This window comes from Silurus meridionalis, chromosome 18, assembly GCF_014805685.1.
Source record: "Silurus meridionalis isolate SWU-2019-XX chromosome 18, ASM1480568v1, whole genome shotgun sequence".
In the NCBI taxonomy this organism is placed as follows: Eukaryota; Metazoa; Chordata; class Actinopteri; order Siluriformes; family Siluridae; genus Silurus; species Silurus meridionalis.
This window is the reverse complement of record NC_060901.1, coordinates 15,223,513-15,238,758: the sequence shown is the minus strand read 5'-3', so window position 1 is coordinate 15,238,758 and position 15,246 is coordinate 15,223,513. Positions and strand designations below refer to the sequence as shown.

Genomic DNA, 15,246 nt, shown 5'->3' with positions numbered 1-15,246 from the left:
TCGTCTGTAAATGTAGATAAATAAACTACTTTCTTGGAAACAGAGCTAGCCTCGAAACCATTTGATACTACATCGTATGAGTGAGCTTTCAAACTACAAGACTGCCAGTTAGAAACTGATCATCTGATACATTCTATAAATTAATAATAGTGATGAATTTATAATAAGGTCATCCTTTACTTTACATTTATGTCATTTATCAGACACCGTTATCCAGAGTGATGTACAAAAGTGTTTTGAAGTCTCGATTAATGAAGGTCAACACTGGTTCACTAGGTTGCAAACTTAGGAAATCACCCTAAAACTCTGTTAAGAGGAATTATGCACACTTTTGTTACATTAAGACAAAATAATAAGGGGCAATTACTGCTAGTTTTAAGTTTTTTAGTAAGGGGTAGGTCTTCACCTGCCATTTGAAGATATCCAGTGGTTCAGCTGTTCAGACATCTACGAAGTTCATTCCACCACTTCGGTGAAAGAACAGTAGACCTACCTCTTACCTTGAGTCAAGTGGTGCTAGAAGTTCTGAGGGAGAGTGGTGCAGTGTGAATTAGTGATAAAAAGGGGGTGCAGGTCCATTTTTGGCTTTGTAGGCAAGCAACTACTGGAAGCCAGTGGTGGGAGCGCAGCAGTGGATTGGTGTAGTAGAACTTGGGCAGCGTGAAACAAGTCACACAGCTGCGTTTTGGAGTTTTCAGAGGTAGACCTGCCAGCAGAGAGTTGAAGTAGTCCAGTCTCGAAATGACAAGAGACTGAACAAGCACCTTAGCAGCCTGCCTGTTTAAAAATGGCCGAATCCTTCTGAGAGAATTGGACAGGAACGCGTCACATGTTGCGACGTGAGGAAAAGGACAGTTGATTGTCCAAGGTTACCCCAAGGTTACAAACAGTGGTTGAAATAGAGATCAGAGAGTTATGTTTTATATATATCATACGATCCTGACCTGGAGATGAATCACCCTGGATGGCCAGCAGTTCAGTTGCTAAGTTTAGTTTTGTTCAGTTCAGTTGCTTTAGTTAGAAAATATTGCATACATGACAGGTTTTAAGTCAAACTAGAACTTTATCAAATAAAAGAACATATTTCAAGAGGTGGAAAATTTTATTTTTCAACATACTTACTACATTTACACTTGTCCCAGTGTTTAACTAATATTGAAAAGATTCAGCATAAAAAGATTAGTAAATAAGCCTAAACCATCCTAGGACAGCCTGCTTCACTTCGTCATCAGTGCACTTCATCACTACGCCGCTCATCAGTAAAAGGACACACTTGCCATTTACTACTTTGGTAGTCCTGCTACGCTAGCATCCATTTTTATACCTGGAAAATTAAAAGTCCCAGTTTGACTTGAACGTGCCTTGAAACCACTGTAAAGACACGAGAGACCTCTGAAGCACTTACACACCATTCTAAATTATTCTCAGAGCATTTTCCTGTTTAACATTTCAACATTTACAGTGATTAAGAATCTGAGAGTAAAAGGAAATGAAAAGCAGAGCCAACAACCAGTTTGTGTCTGTACATTTTTATATTTATTTGTATTATACAACATATATATGGAGAAAATGTACCAAGTTAAATGATACAGGTTCTCTTGAAAGTCTTAGTAGCAGGAAATTGTATTTTGAAGGTGCTTCATCACTCATACAAGGGATTTTACAGGAACCCACCTAAACTTTAGAAACACTTGTCTAAAGAGGTGTAAAGGAGTCTATGTGAAACTCTAACATTTACACTATATGGGCTATACATACAGTATATATTCTTCTGGGATGGCTTTCCACTGAATTCTACAGAAGCAGGGAGTGACGATGTGTGAGGAGATTTGGGTTTCAGAGTGAGTTCCTCTGATTCAATTCCTCTGATTTGGGCCTCTTAGTTTCAGTGAATGGGAAATTGTAATCCTACAGTATATAAAGGCATTCGATACAATCGGGGGCTTTTACATTTGTGGCAACAGAGGAAAATCCATGAACAAGAGCCATAGTCAGGTGTCCAAACCTTTAGCCATATAGTGTCTGCTACACCAAGCAATGTCTACTTGTTAATGCCCTAACATGTGTTTACATTATTAGCACTGGTTCAGAGAAATGGCTGATTTTTAAACAGGAGAGATATTTATCCAAAGCAAACAGAAATTGTGGAAACATTGTCTTTTATTGTTTTTAAGAGACACATGCATGTTAGTTCTGTTTATATGCGACCAACTAGGCAATTTAACAGTTTAACTGTCACCTTAGGCAATAACAGTAGGTTTTGGATAAAATTAGAATTCGACCAATACATTGGTTTTGCCAAATAATCAGCACCGATAGTTGATTGCTGAAACTATCGTTTATGAGAAAAAATACATACCAATAGTTTTTCCGGGTTGCACTATAAAGAACAAGAGCGGCCTCTAGAGGTAAATCACTGACACCACATGCTGATATTTGAAGTGACATTTTATTAATTTTGCATGTAACTGTTTTCATTTATTTAGTGTTACTTTTTGTTTTAAGTTTAAATGCATGTCTTTTATTTTCTTCAATATCTATTCAAATTTAGCAAGTATGATCTAACCAAGCTATCTGTTTCGGTCAAACTCTAAATAAAATACTTGTAGCTAAGTCATTTTCCACTTTTATATATATCTTTTAGCCATATTCCATTTCTGCTTATATTTGGAAAACTTATTGCAAACTCATTATATACTTGGACAAATGGTGAAAGGGATACTGAACCAACATGGCTACCATTCCATACTACAACGCCACACAATTCTGTCTGGACTGCGGCTCATTGGAACTGAATTCACCATACAAAGACATGACATGAAGCTTACAGTATGCCTGAGAACTGTAAGTATCAATTAGTGAGCAAAATGTTGACTGGAGTGTCATCTATCATGGAATGTCCTGCCCAGTCACCACACCTAAATCCTATTACAGTAAACTGCTCTGGGATAAACTGGATCTCAAGATCAGAAAGAAATCTATAACTAGTAAAGAACACCTTTGGCAGGTTTTATAAGAGGCACAGCAAGGTATTTCCAGATGCTAAAAGTGTGTAAAGCAGTTATTAATGCTAAGAGAGGATTTTTCAATGAAAATACAGTAAATCTTCCTACCTTGACATTAGCTAGTTTTTTTGCATATAAAAAAAAAGGACAAACGTGTGTCTCTCAATAACCATGAAGACCAGATGTTTCTATAGTTTTGACAGACTCTGTAAAGGGATTGAGGTATTTGGAGGCTGGGGTTACCTAAAAAGAAACAATTCCAGGCTTAAACATATGGACAGTTAGATTGATGACTAACCAATAAACTCCACTAAGCATACATGTCTAATAAGCTTATACATGACAGTAGATAAGAATTTAGTCTGTGAAGGAATAATTATGAAAACATGCACAGATCTGGTAAATGAATATAGGTATTCAACTGACTTACAAAAAAAACATTTCAACTCAAAACATGGAGTTTACAAGTCTAGAGATTGTAGATACCAACGTATCCTAAATGTGTGTAGCAGATCGTCATGCCATGTGAAGCCAAGCAGCCATACTCTTTTAACCTCAATTATTTCTCATTTATTGCTAGGCACTAAGAAGGAATAGATAAAAGCTTTTTTTAAATTCCACTCAGATTTTCACATGCCATATCCATAAAATCCAAAAAGCCCTTTATCATTTGAATAAAAATACTTCGGATATGAAAAAAACCCAAGTAAATAGTATGATTACAAGATTTCCAGAACCTGATTTGAAAGCTGTTTGCTGTCAGTATCTAAAAATTTAGATCCTGACTGGGCCTTGTTTCCCCAAAGCACTGTATCCTTAAGGAGAATTTAAGTGATTCTTGCATAGAGACTAAACAGTAGGTTGTGCATCTTGATATGGGATCAAATATTTAAAAAATAAATTTGCAAGAAATACTCTACATTAATTCATTTTAGCTAAAGTCTAGCGAGATATTACATTATTATAACCCCAATTCAAAAAAAGTTGGTAGAAATGTAAATAAAAACAAAATTATTTGCAAATCTCAATAACCCAATATTTTATTCACAATAGAACATAGAAAAATATTAAATGTTTAAATTGAGGAAATGTAAAATGACAGAAAATTCCAAGGTCATTTCGAATTAGATGGCTGCAACACATCTCAAAAAAGTTGGGACGGGGCAACAAATGGCTGAAAAAGCAAGTGTTATTAAAAAGAAACAGCTAAAGGAACATTTTGCAGCTAATTATGTTAAATGGCTTGAATGGGTATGAATAGTGTATCTTATTGCGGTGGAGTATCTCAGAAGTGTAGCTGGGCAAAGCTTCACCAATCTCATCTACAGCAGGGGTTTTCAACCACCAGACCTTGGAGTGGTTCCAGGCTGTGAATCATTTGGTACAGAAAGAATAAAAACTTAAAAACATTCATTTTATTTCCACTTTATTGACTTTTATGGCCTTCGGCGTGTTTTGTTTTATCCACCTTTGCCAATTTCCCACAGCTAGACATGAGCATTACCCCCCAATCTCTGCACAATCACTGCCTGTCAACACAATTTGCCATTTTATCCACAAACATGGGTTAAATCTCTATCATGCAAAGAAGGCGGCATGTGGGAACATGATCCAGAAATGCCGCCATCATCTTCATCTTCATCTCGTTTAAAATCTGGTCTGTCGTCAGGTAAATTGAAATTTGAAAATTATGGATAAACAAAAATAATTGCATTTTGTTTTAGTTTACGTTTTACATTTTCCCCAACTTTACTGGAATTCGGGTTGAATAATATCTCGTGCTATAGCTAAAATATAAACCTGCTGTTAGAGAAAGTTCTGATCAGTGCTAATACACTGTTCAACAACTTCTGACCAATTCTCAATGGAGAATTCAGGAGCACTGTGACTGAACTCGGTCTGCATTTGTTTGCAAAAACACTTTTGTATCTGAATAATTCTTAGTTATTTCACTTTTTCATTTAAAGTTATTAGTAAATTATTGATATTGATTATTGAGTATGAATGTTCATTCGTTCTTGTTCTGTTTATGTAAGACTTATGTCTTACATAAACAGAACAAGAACGAATGAACGTCCATTTATGTGGCATCAGAAAACGTGGTTGTGTGCGCAATTCTGCACGAATGCCTCAAATCCATGTTCACTCACATTACTTTTGCCTCTGTACACCACCAGAGGAATTGGATTTTAAATAAAGTAAGCATGGTTCGAAGGGAAGGGGGTAACTCAGAGGCTAAGATGTTGTGATTTCAAATCCCACCACCACTAAGCTGCCACTGCTGGGCCCCCTTGAGCAAGGCCTTTAACCCTTAAATGCTCAACTGTTTGAATGAGATAACTGATTTGTCCTATAAAGATCTGAGCATTTAGAAAAACAAGGCCCAGGACAGCAGCTACAAAAGCCTCGTTTGTTTTCCTGCATAGTTTAGAATGTATAATTCATATAGCTTTTCATGCGAAATGTTGCAGCATCCGTCTCTTTAGCCAGTTAGTTAAATTTTCCTACTATTAGTGTGCGTATTAGCGTGTGTCCCTTTCGGACTGTGTAGTTTCTTTTGTACAGTCAGTAGTCATCTCCTCTGCTCACCACCTCCTTGCACGTGGGCCTGAGCAGAATGGTATGCTCATATTGAGCTGTGTAAGAGCCCTTGGCATCACAAAGCGGCGGGTAGGGGTCGATGATGCCCAGGTCACATAGGTTCTTCAGTGCCATAAGATACTTGCTCTCGCCCAGCCGGTCCAGCCAGCGGCGACAAAACGCCAGCGTGCCGAAGTTCTCGTTCACTACGTTCAACAAGTGTTTGGCTCTTGGTAGCCTGGGGTAAAAAAATTATCAAATACAAGTCTATGGTGTAAGGAGAGCTAATTATTGAGCAAATAAAGTGTATATGAACAATCTTGAACAAACACCTTTATGAAATTGAAAGACAGTCCAATTTCGTGTTCAAGTCTTTGCAAATTTACTGCTAATGTTAGTTTAGAAAACGTGCCTTGGAACATCAACACAAAGGCTTTAAGACAAAAGGATTTGAGTTGTATATAGTGTGAACACAGATTATCTATAATTAATCCAATACCATAAAAAGGCGAAATAGTTTAATGTGAAAGGTGCAGGTGACCTCGTCATCTTTTGAAATTTGCTAAGACTCGAGATGTGGATGAGTATTCGAATATCTGGGTAACTCAGAGGTGCTTTATAGCTCAAATATTGTTCAGCCATTAGCTTTGTAAGGAATATGAAACAGAAAAGCTGTGTATGGCTGTGTTTTTGATTCAGATTTGTAAGCTGCCATTTGTAAGTTAGAGGTATGAATGAGAACTAAAAATATTAGAAACAAAGCTTTTTGTGTTTTTATATGCAGTGGTGGACAAAGTACAAACAGCATGTACTTGAGTTAAAGTAGAGATACACTATGTAAAAAAGTATTTGCCTTCAAATGTACCTGAGTATCCAAAGTACTATGATTTATTATGGATATAATGTTTCTATTATTATTTCCTATCATCATTTTACTCAGTTGATGTGAAAAGACTCTGTTACTCTTATCACACAGATTTTTTATAGAATTATATTCAGGAATTAAACACTGATTGATATCTAATAAATGATCATGAGCCCAAAACCTTCTGTTCAACCAATTCAAAAAAATTGAGCAAATAAGGCCACTGGTGTTGTTCGGTCTGGAGTTTCTTCCATCATTTATTCTTCTCAAAATGTTCTGCTTGCTGTTGGACTGATGCTAAACTGTATGTTGGTACTAAATAGATACCACCAAGCGACAATCAGAACAAGTTCATAACGGAACACATGCTTGACCCTGATTGGTGGCCTGCTGCTTGCGGGTTTGAACAGTTTATCCGCTCAATAATAAAAAATGAACGACTGATTTCGCTAAATGTAGCTCAGTAAAACGATATTTGACTTAAGTACAGCAAGGTATTTCATTTACTTTGTTACTGTCCACCACTGCCTATATGTGGGTTTGGTATAACTTCATTATACAGCTTAAAAGCAAAATCTGTCAAAAAGAGGTGGATTTTAATAGGATTTAAAAGCTTCTTAGCTCCAGAACTAGCAATATTTTAGTCAGCCTGTAGTTCCAAATATTTAAAAGTATTGCTTATTTGTCTAATACTGTTATTGTTTTAATTTAGACCACTTTTGTAAACAAATTAAGCAGTGGGTCTCAATCCCATTAGTACAAAACGCTGGATTTCCCACGACATCCCCTTATCACACACATACACACTCCTACCTGATTGGGACGTGTCCTACGTCAAAGTTCTTCATGTAGTGTGAACAGTCCATGTCATCATGGACAACTCCCTTCCCTGTACTACCAAATGTCTCAATAGCATACACCTCACCTTCCTACACACACACACACACACACACACACACACACACACACACACACACACACACACACGTCTTATATATATATATATACCAGGATAAAAACTGTTAAAGAAAATGTATAAACCAAATTTTTCCTTCACTTGTACTATGACAAACACAGCCCTGTTCCAGTATAAGAATATGCACAAATCCAGCTCCATGAAGATCTGCTTTGGTTGGAGTAGAAACTCTCTGGCTATAGAGCTCTGACCTCAACCCTATTGAAGACCTTTGGGATAAATTTAAACCCTGACTGCACCTTAGGCCTCCTCACCTCACCTACATCAGGTGTTCATCAGAGTTTACTAACACCCTTTTGGCAGAATGAGCACAAATCACCACAAACAAACTCCAAAATCTAGTGAATAGCCAATAGGGACTAAATATGGACTGGGACTTTAAAATAGCGTTTAAGAGGTGGTATCAAAAAGGTTTGAGACTAGTTTTGTAACATGCCTACAGATGGCAGCACAAAGCTTCACACACAGTCACAGGGAGCACTGCCTTCATAAGTCAGAGAGCTGTGCAACCGGTGCTAATCTGACCACATGCGATACCACATCTGTTATTCTGACCACGTGCGCACCTTGTCATCGAGCTCTCCTCACATGTGAGTTTCTCGCCTGAAACATGATCTCAGAAGTGGCAGGAACCCTGGAAGCGATGTATTGCTGTGCAAGGGGACTATTTTAAAGGTGATTGTGTGTAAACGTAGATAAATAAAGTGCTTTCTTGTAAATAGAGCTAGTCTCTAAACTTTTTAATAGCACCTCGTACGCATCTTATAAACAGGTGTCCACAAACCTGTCCATATAGTGTTAGAGAGAGTTAAATGTATATATTTATAATATATTTTATTTTATATCAATTACTTGTGTTTAACATTTATTCCCCTACATTTATTCCATTTATACACCTCTGTCTGACAAATGGGTAAACACCTAACTGTCCTATATAATCAATATAAACTGGATTATGAAGAGCTGAGTGAACATACCTCCATTCTGGTGGCTTCACCACCCTTTACAATAGGAACTGTTTTGCCAGCATGAATCCGGTATTGACTAATTGAGTGACCATTCAGGTTGCGGATTGGCTTTACTACAGAAAAAAACAAAAACACACAGACAGTATTATTAATTTATTCTGTTCCAAGAGTCCAAAAACCAATGTGATTCATACTGTACCTTGATATGTTTTCCCATCTAATTCCACCTCGTATGACTCCATCACTTCCTGAATGGACTCTCCAACATCGCAGAGACGCACATCAATACCTGCACACTGAGACAATCAGTTTTACATGGTCAGTTAATGCTTGACACAAAACAGCATGGAACGCTAGAGAGGCATAACAAAATCCTAGCATGACATTCCCTTTTTTATTTTTTCAATGTTACCTAGTAAGAACAGGAAGTTCAATCAAATTCTTGGTACTGAAAAACTGTAATATCCACAAGCAGGCTTTTTGTGAAGTGGTGCTCTACATCAAATTTCCCATTCATAGAATAGTTAGTTATACTGCCATAGTTAGTTTTGCAAGTCCCAAGTTGCACCCTGATCATAATGTAAAGTGTCTTTAAACATTTATATAACAATGAGTATAAATAACCATCCTTATTTCTCTCTCCCTGTCAAGTCAAGTTTATTCCTATAGCGCTTTTCACAACAGACATTGTCTCAAAGCAGCTTTACAGAAGTCAAGGTGAATGGTGTGCATTTATCCCTGATGAGCAGCCGTGGCGACTGTGGCAAGGAAAAAACTCCCTTAGATGTTATGAGGAAGAAACCTTGAGAGGAACCAGACACAAAAGGGGAACCCATCCTCATTTGGGTGACATCAAGAGTTTGATCATAAATTTTCAACAATGCAGAACAATGGAGAGTGAGAACTAACATGAGTACGAGTTCTCTCCCTGTCACCTCTCATTTAATCTTCTTCTCTCTCTCCGTCGAGTTAAACATGTTCCTGAGGTACCAATGACCAGTGTTCCTGTCGTTTTCTTTTTTTTTCAGAGCTGCTTGATTCATTCCGACACCCTACCTTTGAATGGAGTTCTCTTCAATTAGAGTCCACTATGTGCAGCTGGGGATGGTTCCACATCATCAGCCTAAAGATTCATGAAGTTACTGAGCAACTCAAGAACTTTGAAGAATGGATTTGGACTGTAATTAATTTTAACAGTCTATTTCAGTGGCTTAGGATTGCAGTTTGCATGAAAAGTTCTGCATCACTGAACAGAAAATGCAACAATGATGGAACTGTAATGAATGAACATTGGGTGCCACCCAGATGAAGATGGGATCCCTCCCAGGTTTCTTCCTCATGCCATCTCAGAGAGTTTTTTCCTTGCCACAGTTGCCACAGGCTCACTCATTAAGGATAACATTTACAAGTATCAAAAACAAACTTATAGCCAGTAAATTAATTATATTATACATTATTTTATACAACATTATAACCTATTTATCTCTGTAAAGCTGCTTTGGGACATTGTCCATTGTTAAAAGTAGTCTACAAGTTGAATTAAAATTGAGTTGAATTATAGGTATTTCCTTTCCATTACAACCAGTTGCTTGTGCAATATTATCTTGAAATGCATAATAATGTACAAATATAATACTTATAATTGATTTATATTTGGTTATTGGTTGATTGCAATCTTAAAGAAAGAAATACTCAGTTCCAGTGACCACTGTTCCTGACTCTCTTCTCTCCTCAGATCTTCCCATTTCGTCCAGGCCTGCGTCTGGATAGTGTCCTCTTCGATTGGAGGCCACTTTGTGCAGCTGGGGACGGTTTCTCATCAACAACCTTGGGTGGTTCCATGAAATTAGCGATTAAGAACAGGAGCTTTGAGGATGGATTTGGACTGTAGTTAATTTCAACAGTCTGCTACATTGACTCAGGACTACAGTTTGCTTCTGATCACAATCACTGCACACGTCAACATTGTTTATCTGTAATAAATGGACATTCAGTGCAACCCAGATGAGGATGTGGTTCCCTCTTGAGTCTGTTCCTCTAATGGTTTCTTCCTTATGCCATCTCGGGGAGTTTTTCCTTTAAACAGTCGCCACCGGCTCACTCATCAGGGACAAACTTACTTATAAAAAAAACATTTTATTAATTCTTATCACCACATTATCTGTGTAAAGCTGCTTTGAGACAATGTTCATTGGTAAAAGCACTATACAAATAAAAATACTTTGAATTTAATTGAAATACTACATTCATTAAGAAATACTGACTTACACAGGTACACTGGTCTGTGCTAATTTTACTGTCCGTGAGCTGTAAAATCCACTGTCCACCCAAAAAAAACCAGTCATTCCTCAGATACAACAGTTTCGGAGCAATGCTCTGACAGGAAAAGAAAAGGAATGTGAAATACAGAGGTTAAGACCAATGCATGCACGTCGACTCATCACCACACCTTGATTCCAGTGTTGGTAGCATCTTTTACAGCCTCAAGCAGGGGATCATACTTTGGATTAAAAATGACAGTAAAGGCACAGTCAATAATCCTCCCTGCCAACACACAAGCATTACAATTAACATCCAAAGTACAGTGTGTTAATAAACAAAGAATTGTGAACACATTGCTTTCTTTGAGCTTGAACGGTTCTAATGCGTGTACCGTTGATGTGTGTGCCAAAGTCTATCTTGCACACATCGTCGTACTTCAGCACGGTGCCGTCTCCGGCGTTGGGTGTGTAATGAGCAGCGCAGTTGTTGAGAGAGCAGCCGGTGGGAAAAGCCAAACCTGCTTGCAGTCCATTCTCCTTAATCAGCCTCCTACTGCACTCCTCCAGTCGCTCACTGAGAGCGAGAAACAGAGAGATGATGAGAGGTAAATTAATTGTATTCTCAAATGTAACTGGTCAGAAGGTGTCAATTAAGGCACAAGAGGCGAACGCTCTAGAAGATCTATAACTAATAAACAAAGGAACAAAGCAATTACATTTTATATGTACGTATAGCCCTTTTAACAGTGGGCATTGTCCCAAAAGCAGCTTTAATAAATAAAATAGATTGTGAATATACATTTAAGTGTCTAAAATTAGTCCCTATTAAAGATGATAATAATTATATATAAATAAATAATTTTTTACTGATGCAAATATGTTAAAAATGACTCAAAAGATTCATTACAGTTTCATCATTGGTGAGGTTCTCAACTGTTCACTGATGGGCCCTTGAGTGTAAAAACTGTTAATGGCAATTGAAGCCCTGACCCGTTGTAGCAGTTCATATCAATTACAGTCTTATTCTATCTTCGTGGGTGTTGTGTTCCTCCTAGTTACGTTGTTGAAAAATTAGTTTTAACAAAGAAATGCGTATAATATGGTAATTTCTTTAAAGTATTGTATGAGATACTGTTAATTATACTGCATAATATATAACCAAATTCTGATCAATGCTGTTACAATGTCTGATGCGGTCGAAAGGTTATAATAATAACCAGTCGAGAGATCACAATAATAACCAGTGAGTATTTTAGCAGTGAGGTTTTCCCAGCATGCCACATCTATGCAATTATATCACATATCGTCTTGTGCGTACATATAACATAATCTGATGCTGCAGATGTCATAAGCTCACTGTGCAAGAAATGAAGGATTGTGATTGCTCCTCACCAGATGTCGATCATGGTCAGGCCCGGTTTAATCCAGCTCTTCACGTACAGCCGTACCTGCCGATGCGCCTCTGCGGCCAGCCGAAAATCGTTCCACATGTCCTCCCTGGCTTCGTCCAGGATGCGCTTCTCCTCGCTGCTCATCCGCCACACATCACTACGCCTGGACACCCATTCCCACATGTATACATGAACACTGGTGTGTACATTTCTCAGTGATATGTAAATGCAGAAAACGGTTTGAAGCAAAAAGCCCTTGGAGGTCAGAAGGCCACAATCAATACAGAACAGTGTTTTCATCAGCACTCAAGCAGGAAAATAGGGGGCAAGACTCCTTAAATAGTACAGGAGTATGCAAGTGACCTTTGTGTCGGGTACCTCCGCGATATAATACAAGATAATATTACACATCGCACAGGGTAATCTGAGGTAGAGCAAATTTCAGGTAGGACAAGGTGGTCAGAGGAGAGAGGGAGAGAGAAGAGAACATAAACATCAGTAGAAGAAGGGAACGATAAACTTAGTAGTATCTTACCCATCCTGAGAGGAAGGATATTCCAACTCCTCTCCGACAGGAAACAGTCCATTTGGGTAAAGCTCACATATCGGCACAGTAGGAGGATCAGTCTGTGTTTTGGCTGTAAAAAAGTGAGTTACCTATGTTAGATGGGATGTAGGTAGATGGATGCAAAGGGTCATATTTTGTGTGAGCATCATTGTTATCCAGCACTGCTTTAATCCTCCTGGGTATGGCATTCACCAGAGCTGCACAGGTTGTTGCCGAGATTAACTTTCACTCCTCCATAATTAGGTGCTGGATGTTAGACACACGGCACTTCTAAACTTTTAATTCAACTTTTTTTTTTCCGTATAGCACGTTTAAATGGACATTGTCTCAAAGCAGCTTGACACAGATAATTTGGTAAGAAAGAATCGATAAGATTCTTAAGATTGTATATTCAATAAGATTGTTTTATATAAGTGCAAGTTCGTCCCTGATGAGTGAGCCGGTGGCGACTGTGGCAAGGAAAAACTCCCTGAAATGGCATAAGGAAGAAACTGTGAGAAGAACCAGACTCAAGAGGGAACCCATCCTCATCTGGGTGGCATCGAATGTCCATTTATTACAGCTAAACAATGTTGAGGTGTGTAGTGATGGTAATGAAATGCACTGTAGTCCTGAGTCAGTGAAGCAGACTGTTTAGACTGATCAGAACAAAGTTTGTGGGCTTTCTTGTGAGCCAGCTACAGAAGAGGTTTCCTTCTGGGGCGACATCTATTAGGGGTGTACCGCTACACGTATTCGTACCGAAAGTTTTTGGCGTTACGAATTTTGTAGCCGTTTTCATGCATGTGCAAAACAATTATTTTTTCCGGTACATAGTGAGTAGCTACAATGATACTGCGCTTATTTTACTGCTCTAGGTAAAATTGTTGTGCATGTTTTTAAGTTTAATAATAATTACTAATTAATTTACTATTTCCGCACATACAAAAGATTGTATTCGGTACACATGTTTACAAGATCGACAGCCTTATATCGAAACATTTTGGTACGAATACGTGTACAATTACACCCTTAATGTATACATATATAGTCAATAATGTAACTCTAATGTAATTTAAAATGCTTTGTTTCTATACTGTAAGTTTTAAAGCTGTGAACTCTAATACAACAAGTTTACCGATTTAGAACCCCTTTAAGCTTTACTGCCCTGTCCCTCTAAATCTCTAATTTTATTGTGAACGTTAAGAATTAAACAAATTGTACGATATTGTGTTGATCTGAGAAAAATTGACTTCGGCAAATCTAATGCCTGTCGTTATTGTGCGTGTAACTGCACTCATGCTGAAACACACAACTGCATTTTTAGAGGCAAATGCATGAAAAACAGATTCCTTAGTGTCCAACTTTAATTTTATATAATTTTAATGTAATTTCATTTAAGACTAAGAAATTTGCCCGTTCTTATATGGCACTAGTGTCAGGATTATGACCCTGAACTTCATTTCCCATGTCACTCATCACTCACACATCAATCACATGGTCCTGCAATTAGCACTTGTATATAAGTCTCAACCTTCATGGCACTTTTTGTCTCACATTTGTCTTCCATAGTTGATGCTGTTCGTCTCAGTTAAGGTTTTTCATATTCATGTTTTGTTTATCCTTGGAGTTTTGATTTTATATGTATTAGCTTTTTTATGTTTGCACAAAAAAATAAAAAGCAATATCTTTTATTTAATATCTACGTGACTATTAAATATACGCTCAGATTTCTTAGCATACTAAATGATTATCACTATATGACCAGAGTGACCCTTGTGATACCGCACTCATGCATATGACTAATCACTTGGCTGGGTTCCTGGGTTCCTGGGACCAAAAAAAAAATCTGTCAATAGAATAAATGTAGATGTATTCATTAATAAGAGTCCATATTGATGAGTGAGTTGTGACTGCATAGTGTAAGAGGGCAGCAGAGCGAAATTTACACTGCAGGATTTTCCCAGTAGTACAGAATGCTTGGCCCAGTGCCACTTCACTTTACTGCCCTGCCAGGCATGAACTCATCCACTGGGCCAGGAATAAGAGCAAAACCTTACTGTAGTAAGGACACCTGAGAAGGACAAAAGGGGGAAACTTACGGCCACACTTTTTCTTCGTCTTCTTCTTCTTTTTTTTCCCAGCAGAATTGTCTCCATCATCACCATCTGTAAAATATTTTATCACAATCAATACTGTAAATAATGAATGTTCTGAGCTACTGTTTTCTTCAGAATCCAGGATTAAATTAGGCAAGTTTTGTTGCAAGACGTATTTGCGTGGACTCGAGTATAAATGTGTTTGTGTGCTACACCTTCTTCCCCGTTCTCGTCTCGCTCTCTTTCCTCCAAGCTCTGCTGCTCCAGTGACTTCCTCGTGTCCTCGACAACGCCGTCCTCCCCCAGTTCAGCTTGTCCTGCTGCAAAGTCACACACATACATGCGTGAATGAGCCCAAAAGCGAAGTGCTAATGGCATATATTCAAATCCAAAGCTATTTCCTTAACCAGAGCTATTTCCTTATCAACTATACCCATGGGATATCAAAGCAATGACTGAGTGGCCTAAATGGGAGTCACAGAATGCATGGATGGGATGGAGATCTTGGCAGAAAAAACAGGGAGGTGGTCTTGGCAGAAAGCACGCAATCTTCG

The 15,246-nt window shown here is 38.0% G+C and overlaps 1 protein-coding gene across 1 annotated transcript in view; it reads right to left on the bottom strand.

Moving 5' to 3' along the window:
* Positions 1-1,193: 1,193 nt before the first annotated feature.
* The window catches only part of metap2a (methionyl aminopeptidase 2a), an 18,383-nt gene continuing 4,330 nt past the window's right edge, over positions 1,194-15,246 (bottom strand). The window contains exons 2-11 of the mRNA XM_046873893.1: positions 14,908-15,012; positions 14,696-14,761; positions 12,582-12,684; positions 12,048-12,209; positions 11,048-11,229; positions 10,844-10,938; positions 8,594-8,690; positions 8,404-8,507; positions 7,264-7,379; positions 1,194-5,823 (exon numbers count right to left, since the gene is read on the bottom strand). Of these exons, the coding sequence (XP_046729849.1) occupies positions 5,571-5,823; positions 7,264-7,379; positions 8,404-8,507; positions 8,594-8,690; positions 10,844-10,938; positions 11,048-11,229; positions 12,048-12,209; positions 12,582-12,684; positions 14,696-14,761; positions 14,908-15,012 (1,283 nt within the window). The 3' untranslated portion in view covers positions 1,194-5,570. The remainder of the gene's footprint in view (positions 5,824-7,263; positions 7,380-8,403; positions 8,508-8,593; positions 8,691-10,843; positions 10,939-11,047; positions 11,230-12,047; positions 12,210-12,581; positions 12,685-14,695; positions 14,762-14,907; positions 15,013-15,246) is intronic.